The 14,636-nt window shown below is 49.9% G+C and overlaps 5 protein-coding genes across 5 annotated transcripts; 1 reads left to right on the forward strand and 4 right to left on the reverse strand.

The window, feature by feature from the left end:
• Positions 1-401: 401 nt before the first annotated feature.
• On the reverse strand, positions 402-1,653 carry N0V96_003034 (uncharacterized protein; the record flags this gene model as incomplete). The annotated part of the gene is made up of 7 exons (XM_053189812.2): positions 402-725; positions 791-920; positions 973-1,038; positions 1,097-1,151; positions 1,209-1,345; positions 1,402-1,573; positions 1,635-1,653. The coding sequence occupies 7 exons, from the start codon at positions 1,651-1,653 to the stop codon at positions 402-404; spliced, it is 903 nt and encodes a 300-aa protein (XP_053052735.2).
• Positions 1,654-3,235: 1,582 nt separating this feature from the next.
• On the reverse strand, positions 3,236-4,396 carry N0V96_003035 (uncharacterized protein; the record flags this gene model as incomplete). The annotated part of the gene is made up of 1 exon (XM_053189810.2): positions 3,236-4,396. The coding sequence occupies one exon, from the start codon at positions 4,394-4,396 to the stop codon at positions 3,236-3,238; it is 1,161 nt and encodes a 386-aa protein (XP_053052733.1).
• A 4,354-nt stretch (positions 4,397-8,750) lies between these two features.
• On the reverse strand, positions 8,751-9,549 carry N0V96_003036 (uncharacterized protein; the record flags this gene model as incomplete). Its single annotated transcript, XM_065756715.1, has 2 exons — positions 8,751-9,425; positions 9,544-9,549. The coding sequence occupies 2 exons, from the start codon at positions 9,547-9,549 to the stop codon at positions 8,751-8,753; spliced, it is 681 nt and encodes a 226-aa protein (XP_065614482.1).
• Positions 9,550-10,190: 641 nt separating this feature from the next.
• On the reverse strand, positions 10,191-11,142 carry N0V96_003037 (uncharacterized protein; the record flags this gene model as incomplete). The annotated part of the gene is made up of 2 exons (XM_053189808.2): positions 10,191-10,955; positions 11,020-11,142. 2 exons carry the CDS (start codon positions 11,140-11,142, stop codon positions 10,191-10,193), a joined length of 888 nt encoding a protein of 295 aa, XP_053052731.2.
• A 2,450-nt stretch (positions 11,143-13,592) lies between these two features.
• Positions 13,593-14,287, forward strand: N0V96_003038 (uncharacterized protein; the record flags this gene model as incomplete). The annotated part of the gene is made up of 2 exons (XM_053189807.1): positions 13,593-13,823; positions 13,916-14,287. 2 exons carry the CDS (start codon positions 13,593-13,595, stop codon positions 14,285-14,287), a joined length of 603 nt encoding a protein of 200 aa, XP_053052730.1.
• Positions 14,288-14,636: the final 349 nt, after the last annotated feature.

A 14,636-nucleotide genomic window follows, 5' to 3' on the forward strand; every position in this document is an offset into this window, starting at 1 on the left:
TGAAATGGGAGCGCGTGTCGTCCATCCACTATGGATGATTATTGAGTTCAGGCTGTCGTTGCTTAAGCATCCTATATGGTTAAGGCTTGCCAAGAAATTATGCCGCTTTGAAATCTCTAGTCCGGGTCCATTCAACTGCTTGTTCCTAGAGATGGTCGCCAAATCCTCACGCAGCATTGCAGTGGACTTTTCCCGTCACTCCAGTCTTTCGTTACCAGAACGTCATTAATTCGTACCCAACCGGCCAGCCGTAGGAGGACGGCTCGCAATATGTACATATATTATACATCTCTTTTCCTCAAGCAGGCACCAGATGGATGGAGCCCAACCATCAAAGCAGCTCTATAATACCGCGTGGAGCTTGCCTCGTAATCCACATATTAGTAGTTCCCATCGACCCATTACCGGCCCACCTCGACGTGGTAATCCTTGGTGACTTGGATTCCTGAGTTATAGTTTCCTCCGTCATCGGAACTTCTATCGTCCGCAAACGCCGTGGTCTGGCTTCTGGCGCCTTTCGGGTTGACAATATGCTCCTGGCTTCCTACGGATGTGTCGTCAAGCTTCTGATGGCCATTTCTGACGCGTGACATCTTATGGGAGCTGCCGGTGCCGCCGAACGTGACCAGGCCGGAGTGGGGAGTACTCGGATTCGTGGAGCCGGTGCGTCGATGGGGGAAAAGCGGCTTGATTGACGGAGCGTTCGTGCAGATAATCGCAACAACCTGATAGGGGGGGGTATTAGCCAAAACGAAGTTTAGAAATTGGGAAGCACGGCTCTTAAGCTTACCGTTTCACGGATGGACCAATTCAATCCCAAGTCAAGTCGCTCGGGGGTGCTCAAGCAGATAATGCACCGTAATAGCGTGCAGATTACAATGAAGAAACCGGCACAGAACATTAGGCCGAACGCAAGTTTCCTGTGGCTTTTATAAGAATCACATGCGCATTTTGTGTTCAGTCGCAACTTACTTTTGGAGAGTGGTCTGCAATCTCCACAACAAAGGGATGGGAATGTACATGATCATGATGTCGGTTCTATGAATACGCGTCAGCTCAGATTTACTGTGAAAGTTTCAGATGCATCAGGACTTACACAACGTTTGTAGTCACCAAAGCGTAATACTTGGAGGTGTTTTGCGTGCAGTCATCTACCGGACGTTAGATTCTCGCCGTTCGACGTTTCGAAACCACGCTAATTTCCTTACCTCCAGCATATGGATACACTTGCCAAAGCTTGTGCATAGGACGGCAATGTCCTGTAACAACCGCAAGTGTAGCCAAGTAGGCAAAGACAGTAATGACGGACACCACCTTGACGAGGCGTTCCTCGGGCAGAGTTTTTCTGCAAAAACATTGTTTAGCGCATGTTTTGTAGGAAAAGGCTTGATAGCAACTTACGTGACTCTGGAGAAAAAGAAGAGCATGATGCCCTTGAGACTCCAGATCATGCTAACGTAGACATACCACGCAGCAAAAAGCCATTTTGCTCCCGTTTCGTGGCTTTTGTATTGTTCTGGCGTGAGGCTCAGCGCGACTTCGTCGGTCATACCGGTGATGCTTCCCTTCTCAACTAGATAATGGTCGTTAGAACAAAAGTAAAGTTTTCTTGGCACACAAACATCTGTTCTTACCGATGATTTGACACATCATAACCTCCAACTAAGGTTCAAGGTGCTGTCAGCGGAGCCCGCTCCGTGGTGTGGTAGGGAATAGGGGTTGCCCGTTGAGACAACGAACTAACCGTGAAGAATATAATGGCCGCTACGGCCAGGTAATCGTCGCCTTGCCATTTGAAACCCACCACCTTCTTGCATCTCGTGAAGATTCGTAGAAAAAGAACCAAAATTCCAATGGCATATTCCACCCACATCTCAATCACCGCCGGCATCAACGCTTCAGCGACCGCCATTGTTGCTGGGTTGTCGGAGTTGACCGCAAGTACGCGCGCGCACACACACTCGTTCTAAATCGGGGATAGGCAAAAGCAAAGCGCGCTCAGAGAGTTGAAGGAGTAGACCTGCGGGTAATGCTGAACCGGCTAGACGGACGCCAGTTTTGGGCAGCTCGTGCTTAAGAATCGGGTCGCAAAAAGGTTGCAGACTCTGCCGCCTGCAGGACCCATCTGCAGGTTACTTCCAGCCTGCAATCGGCAGTTAGGATCGACCAAACCCTCGTTCATTGGGTCCAGGGGAACGACTGGAAGACATCAAGATACTGAACCGTGATTGTGGACTAAGGTAGTAATTCTACGTTACAGAAAAGCGTTCTCAGGGTTGGAGGAGACAACATAGGTCCACAGTGCTGAATCGGTAATGACGAGAGAACCCCCTTTTCTCTCTTTTCCTCTGGACGTATCTGGCCGAAGTAGATTGTCTGAGAGGTCAGGGTGTGGAGATCGGCAAGCACATTTCCACATTCAAAAGTTCTGCCCATGGGACATGACTTAGCAAGCTGGCAGACAAGGACTGCATTGGCCCGCGGAAGGGAACGTCAAACTCACTTGGCAGCAGAGAGCATGGGCTCCTGAGGCATTTGCGTGGCATCGGAGAAAACGACATAACATGACTTTCGTCCCATGCGGGATTCGTAATAATGGAGAGTTCATCCTATAGCTGGTTGTGTGAACTATGAAGTTGTAATGATGAACCATAAGATACTTGGTAAAGCCGTTGGATCGTCAGCAACGGGAACCACTAGGGAACCACATCCTCAACCACAATCAGCGGATGGGCAGGTTAGATCTCGGTCGACGGTCGCACATCCCCCAAAACCAGACCATTTCTGGTAAGATAATAGATCCCTCCCGTGGTCTCGCCTTCTGGCCCGTTGGGCCGCGACGAGGTTGTCGGCCGGCGGACCCCATGCACGTTGCATTTCTATTAGTCGTTGCTGAAGAACGGTCCCGTCCGGGGAACTGGACCGGCTTGGAACAAGGGGCCCCTGTGAACTCTATTGTCAACGACTGACTCAATCCCAGCTAGCCCCCACTCGGAAACACTTGCTGATTGTGAATGTGCAGTTCCTGATTGAGCGAAATTTTGGCCTCGTAATATACCGGATGAACGTGGAGCACGGAGCAATGAACACGCAAGACGGAATGCTTCTCTGCTACCTGTGCCCATCGGCTGGTAGAGGAGGGTTTTCATCTGTTTATCGTGAACGGTCACGCATAAAGGAGGGTTACGTGGGCGGTTTTGACACAAACATGAGATGACATTATTACTATTACGGTTTACCATTCAATGGGCTGGGACTTGATCGGTGCGTCGAAGAACGCTGGCAGCTTGGCGATGTCCACCTTTTCGCTCGCGAACGCGGGGTGGGCGTCGTATGCAAGAAATCCTGTTCCGTCATAACACCCAACGTACTCCGCGTCCATTTCTTCACCCTTCAAAACTGCCACATCAACCCAGAGCAGCAAATCACCACCCTCCATAACTCCACCAGGCCCGTATGCACCGAAAAAGTCGCGTCTGAGCTTGACGTGAACCTTATCCGTTCTGCCGATGTGTTCCATTTTGGAAAGGTCAAGCCAAAAGAGAATCTGGGCCTGGCGAATGTAGTCCAAGCCGGGGAAGATTCCGTTGCCGTGACCATTTGTCAAAGTCCCGTTGGTACCATTTGTACCGTTTGTGCCGTTGGTTGAGGCGCCGTTGACAGCGCTTTTCGTGGCACCAGGTTGCTTATCTCCCGCGAAGGCGTGGCAGGCCCTTGAAGAAACCATCCCACCGGCGGGACCAGCGTTCATGACATTGGTGACCCATTGCTTGGTCAGACCGTCGAAGTTCTCGTTCCAGTGTTCGCGCTCGTTATCATTCATGGCACTGTAGTCTTGGCCCTCGACAACAAAGGAGATGTTGTCAGGGAACTTGGACACTCTGACCCTTCCGGGGCGGATCTTGTCCGTCAAAGGACGAGCCTCGGGTACCGCAGGCAGAGGAGACTCGAACTTGTCTTCCGGGCCATCAGGGGTCATACGCGAGCGGTAGGCGCCCCAGTATCCCGTTTTCGAAGTGAGGGGGATCAACTCTCCGCAGTGACCGAAACCAGAAGGTTTCTCCTTGTTGGATTCGTACATTGATCTGGTGGCGGGCAAGCTCACGGTCTCTCTCCAGAAACCAGCATTCTCAGGCAGAGCGGCCCAGAAGGCAGAAGTTTCCGGGCTCTCCCACCATGCCTTGAAAACCTGGGGAGATTTCCAGTAGCTCATCCAGACCTTGGAGGGGAGGTCATTTTGCTCGAGCTCTTCGACATGAATCGCGGCGGCCTTGATAAGTCCGTCAAACTTGTTGATGAGAGCCAGCTTCTCCGGTGAAGGTGAGTCGGCGTGATACTGGCATCCGAAGATTGACACAGTGAAGTGATGGGCTGATGGGAAACGAGATCGAAGCATTTTGAAAATCTGCACAACGATATGCTAATGACTGGGGAGAAAATGAGGCGGCAATGAAGCCGAATGAAGGACCCTCGAGCCTTTATAGCGTAGCATAGCAATCCTACTCTCCCCCACCACAACAAGGACGGACAATTCGTAATGCAGATGTTCTCTCTGGGCAGCCTTTGGCTCAGCAGCTCTCAGCAGCTCCAGCCAACCATGCATCGAACACCCCCCCTTCTCATTCCTAATACGCGCAACCCAAATGCATGGCCATGCTCGAGATGGACCAAGATGGGGTATTCGTCTTGACATATGCAGGGTCGCAGTGTGGGCGGAGAGTGAAAGCCAATGGCAAGGGTAGAAGGAGGGGAGACGGAAGAGCTAGCCAAGGTCCTGGAACATCTTCACCGCCGATCAACAACGGTGCAACATCTTCAAAATGAGAAGCGGAGATGCGGGGCCCAGCCAGACTTGGACAACTGGGGTGCCCCGAGTTCTGCTTTGTTCTCCATCTCAAAGAAATCCCATCATCGAGAGTCCTAGTTACCGACCATTTAACCCCAGGGCAAGGTTATATTAGGCGACGCTCGGATCTCATTTCCTAAAGGGGATTCCCCTGCAACGTTTTCTGTCAAGTTACGACATTTCATCAAAACAGCCTCACTTGACCGGGAAACAGAACCCGCAAAATCGACAAGCTTATCAACTTGTCAACCTTTCGAAGTGCGAGAAAGCGATCCTGCGGAGACCGACTATCCAACATACTATGGATATCTTAAATTGGAATTCCAAATCTCTCCTTCGGCTAAGCAGTTGAGCGCTTACCGCGTTATCTTGACATCTTGACGCCCCACTTTCCAGAACTTGACAAGGATTTCGAATCCGAAACCGCATCAACTTGGAGTCCTGAACAAGTGAGCCCCTTGCAAACACTTCTCATCAGCAACATATTAGCAACAGACGTTCTCTTTTACTGGCGTTGATTTGAGATGTGACGAGTGTTGAACATCATATGTGCCTTTGCAGGCCGTTTGTCAGATTGGGCCCTCTGAACAATTCAGCTGACGACTCCGGCCGGGAAAATGAGCCAGGTGATTTGATTTGATGCCTGTGGTATACGTTGCTAGTTCGTACTGTTCTGTCAAGTGTAATCTAGGGCAGGGTGATGGCCCGATACGCAGCATATCTAGAAACAGAGTCTCAGGAGGGCCGGTCGCAGAAGAAAGGTGGAAGCCATATTGACTCAGGTACCTTAATTCAATCAGTCGATTTTTCCGTATCGCGCGAGGTTGTATGAGAGGCTGGCGGTGATTATTCCCCAGTGTTCTCTTCTTGCTTGTCCCACTGGACAGGAATTTGAGGAATCATCTGTTGAGAACTTCAGATGGTCATACATTTCGGGAAGTGATGTTTGAGCATCCTCTCTGGGTTTCATATTAGAATCACATGTCGTTGGTTTGGCACTGGACTATAACACGACGACTGCTGTTTCTGGGTGATGTGTTACCTTTTCTTCTTGCTTTTGTTTAACTCCAGATTTGACGTTGCACTTAAGTACCGTTCTGTGTGCAAAAGACAGATGTCTCTCGTCTAATGTAGTTTACACTAGAGATCCGGATAGCTTGACCTCCAGTCCTTTTCATCAAAGGCCAATGAAACTAAACTAGTCGAAAAACAAGATGTCGTCTTATCGAAATATTACTTTCCACTGCTGGTCAATTGCATGGTAAACTAGTTGCACAATGGCAAAGTATAATACTTGGGCTCACTGGCGATCAAAAAGTGAACCAAGCAAGTTCTATTGATTAGCTAAGAAATACATGCAGGCACTCGAAAGGCCGAGGTCAAGCTCGAAACAAATCTTATCGACACCTTTTCACTGTAATGGAAACATCAGGGTAGCATTGAAAATCTGATGGACCGAGGCCATTGCTCAATAAACATGGTTCTGATAAGAATAGATATGATACCTTTTGTGATGACGACTACCTCTAAATCTTGGTCACCAAGAGACAGGCCTCGGAGGGAATTTAACCTTTGGCTCAACGTTTCTTGGGATACAAAAGGTTACCAATGTTTCAAGGCCAACAGTGTTAATTGACAGCTACGATTAGATTTTGATTACAACGTGATTTATTCGAGCAATGATACAAACACCGAGACCCAATTTACAGACTGGGCTAAAATTGCTGATTCCATACCGGAGTCACCTAAGTAAAAGCTAACAAAGACAGGGCAGGTAATTGGAAATGGGATAGAGACACTTCAAGCGAATCCTCTCGACAAGTGCTTCTGAAGGCTCAAACTGACTTAAAAGTCGCAAATCGATAAGTTATGAGACTCTTAAGGGCTTTATTTCGGATCAGCAGTCCATATACTCTTGCACAAGAGTTAGGAGTTGCCCGTGGAAAATAACATTCAAGTCAATCGTCATTTCGAATTCTTTCAGAGACTTCTGTGGGAGTTACTCCGCAGAAACCAAAAGTAGTTGCTAGAGTGCAGAAGTAGTGAGGCCTATGATGCCTATTGTCGGTCGGAGGCCGGTGCTTCATACAGCAGTCAATAGAAACTAGCCGAGGCCCTTTCCCTACATTATCCTGGATACTTTTCCCCTTAGATTCCCAGGGGTGAAGTGGTGTATAGATGTCTCAAGTGTCTCGGTTCGCTCAACTGGATCACACAATCTGTAGAATGCTAGGCTTCAGCCCTGGAAGCAGCTGAACCAAAATTTACTGGCACAGAAGAAGGCAAAAGATGTATTTGAAATGTCTGCAGACTTTGGTACCGTTTGAGCGGTGTCGGTCGTTTGATAGTAGTTGCTACCTCCGCCTTTATGACAATAGGTCATGGCTTTGGGCAACACCAACTAGTCTGCAGCGTGAAATGCGGGCAGGACTTTGGGGCGACCTTTAATATTTTCGCGCATGACGGAACAAAGTGTCTAAAGCAGTATTTAATTGAGGGGATCGTAAAGCTAGAGGCCGTAGGAGTTTTGAAGTGACGTATCAGGGAAGGAATGCATGTGAAACGCGATGTTGGAGGCCTTCATGAATGCCACTTGTGACGGCGTAGCATTCAATCGCACCGCCTCTACTAATCCCAATTGCCGTCGGTATGGCCGGATGCCTCATCTGCCGGATATTCACGTGGTTTCAGCCCGCCAAGGATGAGTGAGAATGGCAGTGGCCTTCCAGCTTCGCCCGCGGTAGCTGTGTGAATACTTGGCGAATCAACTTCAAAACCTCACCTCCAGAACACCTTCTAAGAATAGGTGTCGATGAAATTGGTCATCTCCGTCATTATACTCAATATGGAGTGCTGTATTTGTAGTTGTATTCGAATGCCGATGCAGTATCTTCATCCGAAGAGGGCTGTGATGCATGAGGAGTGCAATACCTTGGACTTGGCAAGGGAAGCCCGATGGACAACGCGACCAATTTTAGCTTGCCCGTCGTTTCAATAGAAGAAAATGACATCGGCCTAGTGATGAGACCACTGAAGGACGCACCTCTAACAACATTCTGCAAGTTGGATAAGCTTAAAATCAACCACGCACCAACCTTGATGACAATCTTTCTAACAAGCATCAAAACTCAAGCTACGTATCTTAGCCCAACGCACCATTCTGGCACGAGCGTGTGATCATGCTCATCAGCCTACGACTCTGCCTGTCGGCGTTTCTCGCCCTTCACGTCACCACGGTACACTGCCTACCCTTCCAACTCAGTCTCGCCCCAATCACGAAACACCTACCGACTCTATCGCCGCGCCAAGTAGGCAACGGCGTGAATGGCAACCAGACTGGCAACTCAGGTTCAATCAGCTCTGGAGGAATCGGCGATGGAAACGGCGTTGGGTTCGCCGGCACAGGAAATGACATAGACACAGGTATGAAGCTGGGCGACGATGGTTCCCCCAATTTCGAAGGCTCCTGCTAACGCTTCCTGTCTGTGCAGGCGACGACTTCGATATCGGGGACGGTAACAACACAATCGGCGATGGGAACACGATTGAAATCGGCGATCGCATTACAGAAGTAACAAATATCAATGTGGGATCTGGCAACCTCTCTGACATCGGCATAGGCTCCGGCAAAGGCGCCAGGAACTCTACGGGGAACGCGACGGAGATGAGCATCAACATTAACTTGCGTGTCATGGTTGAAGATGGTCGAGTGAGCGTTGGAGTTGTGTAATCTTGTCATCAATGAGAGACTCGGGTGAAGGAGTTCCATCCAAAACACGCTCTGAACCACCATGCAATAACGAAGACTAGTCAGTGTCCCATCTAATGTTGCATTCGACACTAGAAGCAATCCAGTCTCATTCAACCTAATCTACAGTTCACATCCAGCCTTCCTCTCCAATCTCTAGCATGTAATTGGTCTCGGTCCAGGGGCAGAGTACGCCTTGCCGCCATTGTTTGGAAGACCACCGGTGCCATAGATGTTGATGAAGATCGAAGGGTCGTTTTGCTGGTACGCGCCCGGGAAACTCACAGTCGAGCTGGGCGAAAAGCTTCCAGAGCCCGTGACCTTGATATTCGCACACGAGATATAGAACTGCGCACCCTTCACCTGATGAGCAGAGTGGAGAGCCAACAGCTCAACACGCAGCAGGTATTCCCCAGGCGCGATACACTGCGGCAAGTTGAAGTAGCTCCAGCCTCCATTATTAATCATCTTATCGACGCCCCATAACCCGGAGCTCGTGTCCAGATTATCCTCGGTGACCTTGAACCATTGAAGCCCTGTGATTCCGGTGCTGGAAGCACTGGGAACCCTGGCGAGCCAGGCGGTGATGGGGCCCTTGTGGGACTTTGCGATTGGGTTGTCTGGGTCGCCGGGGTACTGGGCGCCTCCGATGACGTGTTGCCACCAGGAGCCGATCTTGTCTCCGGGCGCGACGGTGATGACTTCCTGGGAGGATGTTGCGACTTTTCCGCAGATGATGTCTTGGGAGGTCACGTCTTCGGTTGGGTTGTTTTGGTTGGGTGCTCTGAGACCTGCTAGGGAGCCATATTCTTTGCCATTTACGGATACTTTCTGCGAGACAGTCGATGGTCAGCTCGGAGTTTGATGGAGGTTTGAGGGATGATTTTACCTGGAAGATGCAATGTCCTTGGGCAAGGGCAGCACACGCCGCTAGCAAGACCACTGTTACCTTCATCATGTGGCAACAGCCTGTGTGCGGAAGTCGGAATAAATCGAACAAGGTGTGTGTGAGATTAGCACGGTAAGGAAGAGAGACGATGGCTGAAAGAAGTTATAACACTAGCAGCACATTCCGGAAGTCGTGCAGATGTCGCTTGTTCTTGTAGAGAACTATTCGCAGGCATTGGCTCTTCTTCCCTTTCCACGGAGACACTTCCGAAGCCAAGAAGGCGACGCAGACCGATACCATCAGCACGGTAATTCAACCTCGGGGAAGAACAAATGGATTCCGGAGGCTAGTTGGTCATTGATCTGCCAGACGTGTTGCGTAGATTGATAGATCACACCCTGTGTTGCTCGCTTGCCTGTCGCAACGGAGGACTCGTTCCGCTCGAGAGTAACATCAATTTAGGCAGAATGTGTCCCGGCCATGGCGTAATCTAGTACTAGACGACTTGTAGGCCGAGTCAGTGGTGTTTGATTTTGAGATTAAAAGGCGCGGTTGAATTTCATAAAAGGATTTGCCCGTGGATCGAAAGTCCTGATCTCTTTGAGGCCCCTTACCACAGACCGAAAGAGCCTTGCTCAGAGTGAAGTGGCTGTCTTATTGATTGCCCCTAACACCTGGCCCTTTTGTGAATACCACTTAAGTTTAAGTCATACTGCGCCGCCTTCCATTTTCGTAACCTGGTCAATGAGGTCGACGACCGTTTGATCAAAAGTTCGGTACTCGAAGCCAAGCTCTCTCGCCGCCGTTTCCCCATCTAGCCCATGCGAAGTGTCGATCGCTTGTTCCTCCCGCGCAACCTTGCCCTTGGCCCAATAAAAGTTGTCCTCAATGATCTTGGCAGCTAAACCATATGAAAAACGATCCTTAGCGGCCGGAACGAACCTCCTGTTACCCAACTCCGGTCTAAAGAGCGATTCCGCGTGCGCCACCGCGAGATCTCTGACATCGATCCAGAACGGAACCCGAGCAACGGGCAGAGGCTTTTGTCCGGTTGCAATTTTCCAAAGCATTGCGTTTGACTCGTTCAATTTGTCGGCGTTGCTTACTGGGTGGACCACGGGACCGAACGTCATTGGCGGACATAGCGTTACGATATCGAAGCGGGGGTTGTGTTCTTTTATAAAGTCCCATGCGGCTTTTTCCGCGAATTTCTTGGAACCTCGATAGGCAACTACGGCGCTTGTTTTCGGAGATGCGGCCTCTTCGTAGGTCAAGGGGTTCCAATCTTCACCCGTGTATGTAAAGTATGGTGGCGCTTCGCGGTTGACATCGAGGACGGAAGCGAAGGAGGAAGTGATTACTACTCGAGTGATATTGGGGTTGGTGACGGCTGCTTCGAGAATAGAACGCACTCCGTTGATAGCTGGTATAATAAGTTCCTTTTCGTTATTCTTGGTGTCGTAGGTAAATGGCTGAAGAGAACAATTAGCAAGAACTCTGAGATGACGATCTCCATCATTTGAAGAGAATCCTCACACTGGCGACGTGAACCACGGCATCGACATCTTTGACGGCCTCGGAGAAGACCCCAAGTTTCTCAAAGTCGTCAATTCGGACAAAGTCGAGCTTGCCGGCGTACTCGGGCCGATCTTTTATCATTGCATTCCCTTTGGCCAGAGATCGGGTGGCCCCGCGGACCCTGAGTCCCCGGGACAGGAGAACGTCTACGACGTGCGCACCAATGAATCCTGTAGCGCCAGTGACTAAGACATGGCTCCTGTGAACGTGATGTGGTGAGCTTGGGCTTCTCATACTCTTGGCAGGATTCTATAGCAAGTATATGTACTCACGGTATGCTCGACATGTCGGAGGCCAAGGGGTCCGAAGCTGAGGGTCACGGGCCTGTCGAGGAAAGAAGAAGGCCGGCGACTTGGTTTCAGGTCTTGGATTATTCGTCAACCGTAAAGGAACCTTTGGGCAGACGTGGCAACGGGATTGATGAAACCAAGCACGTAGTTGATAGTTGGTGAGATGAATGGGCGCCTAATTTCTACAGCGTAAGGCAAAATGCCCCTCACTCTTCGGCCAGCTTTACCCCGACTTGGCGTCGGCCTTTGTAACGAGAGCCTGGGGTGTCGGGTATCATCTGTCGCGACGGAGTTTGCTAGCTCCTCTTCTCGAACATCTGAGAATCAGAATGCGTAAGCAGAACGATAAATTGACGCTGAAATTCTGTCGCTTTTGGTTGGGTCGCTTTGGGTTAGAAGAGAAATGCCCGGAGACTCTGATATGTTTGTTTCCTTTCTTCGTTTGCGACGACCAGGGGAAAGGGCACTTGCCGTGGGCCCACAATACCTGACCGCTGTCAGTCTCGACTGCCAAGATCACATCACCAGACTCTGCCAGCCAGGAGTCGACGTACGAGATGAGTGCAAACTCTGAAGAAGACTCCTTGAACTAGGGCATCCCACAACGTTGAGCCTACCCTTAGACGACCGCAGGCACCTGAGAATGGAAAGGTAAGGTAAGGTACGACCGATCCATCAGGGAGCACGAGGTACGTACAGAGTGGGCGGCCCGCTGATGTGCACGTGCATCGGCCACACCCCCACGCATCTCTGACCAACGAGAATCCACAAGTGACATTCAACCCAACGTCTGGTAAACATTAAAATGCACTTGGGCGAATATCTCGAGAGCGGTGCCATAATTCACCTAAAGGTCGTCCACTGCGGAATATCATTTGGGGCTTGTATGGAATTTTTCTTTTCGACATTTGTCTTTTCTCCTCAAGGACACTGCATAAGCTGTTCAGAAGGGTGAAATAAAAGTTACAAGGTAAGTCTCCTCTCGTAATTACCTCATAGAAAACCCGCACGATTTTGGGCCAAAGAAAAAACAAAAACCCACAAGGTAGCCTTCACAGAGAATCTGCCTCATATTCATACCAGATTCCATATGTAAAAGTCTATCGTCGAAGTCATCGTCCGGTGTCCACATCAATGGGAGTGAGGAGAATACTGAAAACCACGCTGACGCCGAGATGTGTTTCCGTTAGGTCAATGTTTATGGTCGAGGCTTTTAGAGTACCACGGTGAGATCAAGGCTTTCTGGTAACTTTAGCAAAGAAAAGGTATGACCTTCAAATTCCATGGTGAGGTAGGTACCTTATATTGAGCAATATGGCGTCTGAGTCCCAGTTTGTTCGTTTAGGTGGGTCCATCCGAGGAAATATTTTGCGGGAAGGAGGCACCTCAACGGTTATCTGTCAGCGCCTTCCCCCTTCGCACGTCACAGTCCACGGATATATACCAAGCTATCATCCGATAGACAATAGCCTTCATATACCCCCTCGACTCTGATTCTGTCACCAGCACAGCAGGCGACCCCTAGGCCGGGGTTCAGGTCAAACTGTGGCGTGGTGGTGGAAAGGTTTATGGTCAACAATCAATTCGCCAACCAGCCTACTCGACGACAGGCTAAGCGCATACGAGAGTACCCGAGTTCGATTCGCAGCCTGAGCACCAGATATTTCCCAGCATGAGCACCAAGAGATGTAGCCCCCAGTCCAGCACCGGGGGGGCGAACTCTTTTGTTATTCAGACCTTTGGGTCTTTGGTTTTTGGTAAATGTTTTGCTCTGATTATTCAAGTGGTGGTGGATAACGATGAACTCAAGATTTCCTTGGTGAGCGTCTTATGCTCGATCGTATCTCTTGTGCTTGTTCAAATTAGAAAGCTCTTTGGGAATGCAAGGACAAGTTAGAGGTAGGTAGGGTATAAAGTTGGTCGTTCCCTTTCCTTCCTTCCATTTTTCGGCGGCTGATTCCCTGGGCAGCTCCTTCCTACCCTGACGTTTACTTGCTGCGTCACGTGCAGTAGTCTAACCTACCTGAACTTATTTTGGGAGACGTCAAAGTGATGCCCCGCATCTCCTCCAGCGGAAATGAACATCATAACCTTCGTCTCATCCGCCTCTCATCGGTGCTTTCATCTCGCACACTGTCCATCACAACACACCAGTATTCTCTCACTTTCATTCAAATTAGATCTTCTCTCCGTATTTCAACTCGAACAAGCAACGCATTCGCTTCGCATCAACTGCGCGAAATGGCATCCAAGAACAGAACCGCGTCCGACACACACGATGATCTCGCCCCTCAGCCTTGCAAGAAGAAGACCCGAGTCCACAGCCCCGACAAGACCTCCAACGTCAATACTGGCATCTCGAACGACACAAGGTCCCCTGCCAAGGCCGATGAGATTACTTTGCCCCGTCAGATGAAGGACCACCCCAAGCAGGGCTACAAGAGAGATGACTCCAATATCCCAGAGAACCGAGTATGATGATATTCCCCTTCCCTTCTCATTAAAATAACCAATACTTCAAAGGAACAGAGTGAGACTTGAACTGACTGGCTGGAACTCACTAGGGCCAGCTAGAATTCACCACCTCGGGTTCGTCCAAGCCCAACAATGAGATTCTGCCAAGCATCGTCGACGATGTTGCCTACGATGCAGATGATGAGAGCGACATCAAGTTCATTAATGCCGAAACTTACTACCAGTTTGAGAGGGCTCAGCGCATGATGATGTACCGCTGCAACCAGGTCGAGATTGACCTCGGTCACCAGTCGCCATCAACAGAGGCGTCTGGCTCTTCTATGGAGTGGGAGCCTCTTCAAAGCCGTCTGGAGACGATTCCAGAAGAAGATTCGGAGCTTTCTTCATCTTCAGTGGCAGACGAATGGGTCTGGCCTGAACGAGTCGACATATCCGAGGGTCTTGATTTTCACTTCAACTAGCTGGGCCTTCACCTCGCCAATCGTAAGCCCTAACAGTGCCAGTGTGCAGCGAGCCCAAACGCATTCGTTGGGCAAGGCTTCAGGATCGCGCCTTCACTTTGGGAACACAGCATAAGGATTCATCCATGGCAGACCTTTGGGATGGGGCAATGCGATACTTTGCGTTTCGGCCTCTGTGGTGGAACAGTCTTGAACCTGGTTGGAGTTATTCACGAGCACTTATGTAAGCCCACTCTTTGGCATTAGAACTGTGTACAAAGGCAGCGTTGTAGCCAAATTCTTCTCAAAGGGGAGGTAAAAAGCTTGTATCAATCAAGAAAGGGCCTCTTTGACTTTGTTCTTGCTAATA

The sequence above is a fragment of the Colletotrichum fioriniae genome (assembly GCF_027942845.1).
Source record: "Colletotrichum fioriniae strain IMI 355084 chromosome Unknown scaffold_3, whole genome shotgun sequence".
Taxonomy (NCBI): Eukaryota; Fungi; Ascomycota; class Sordariomycetes; order Glomerellales; family Glomerellaceae; genus Colletotrichum; species Colletotrichum fioriniae.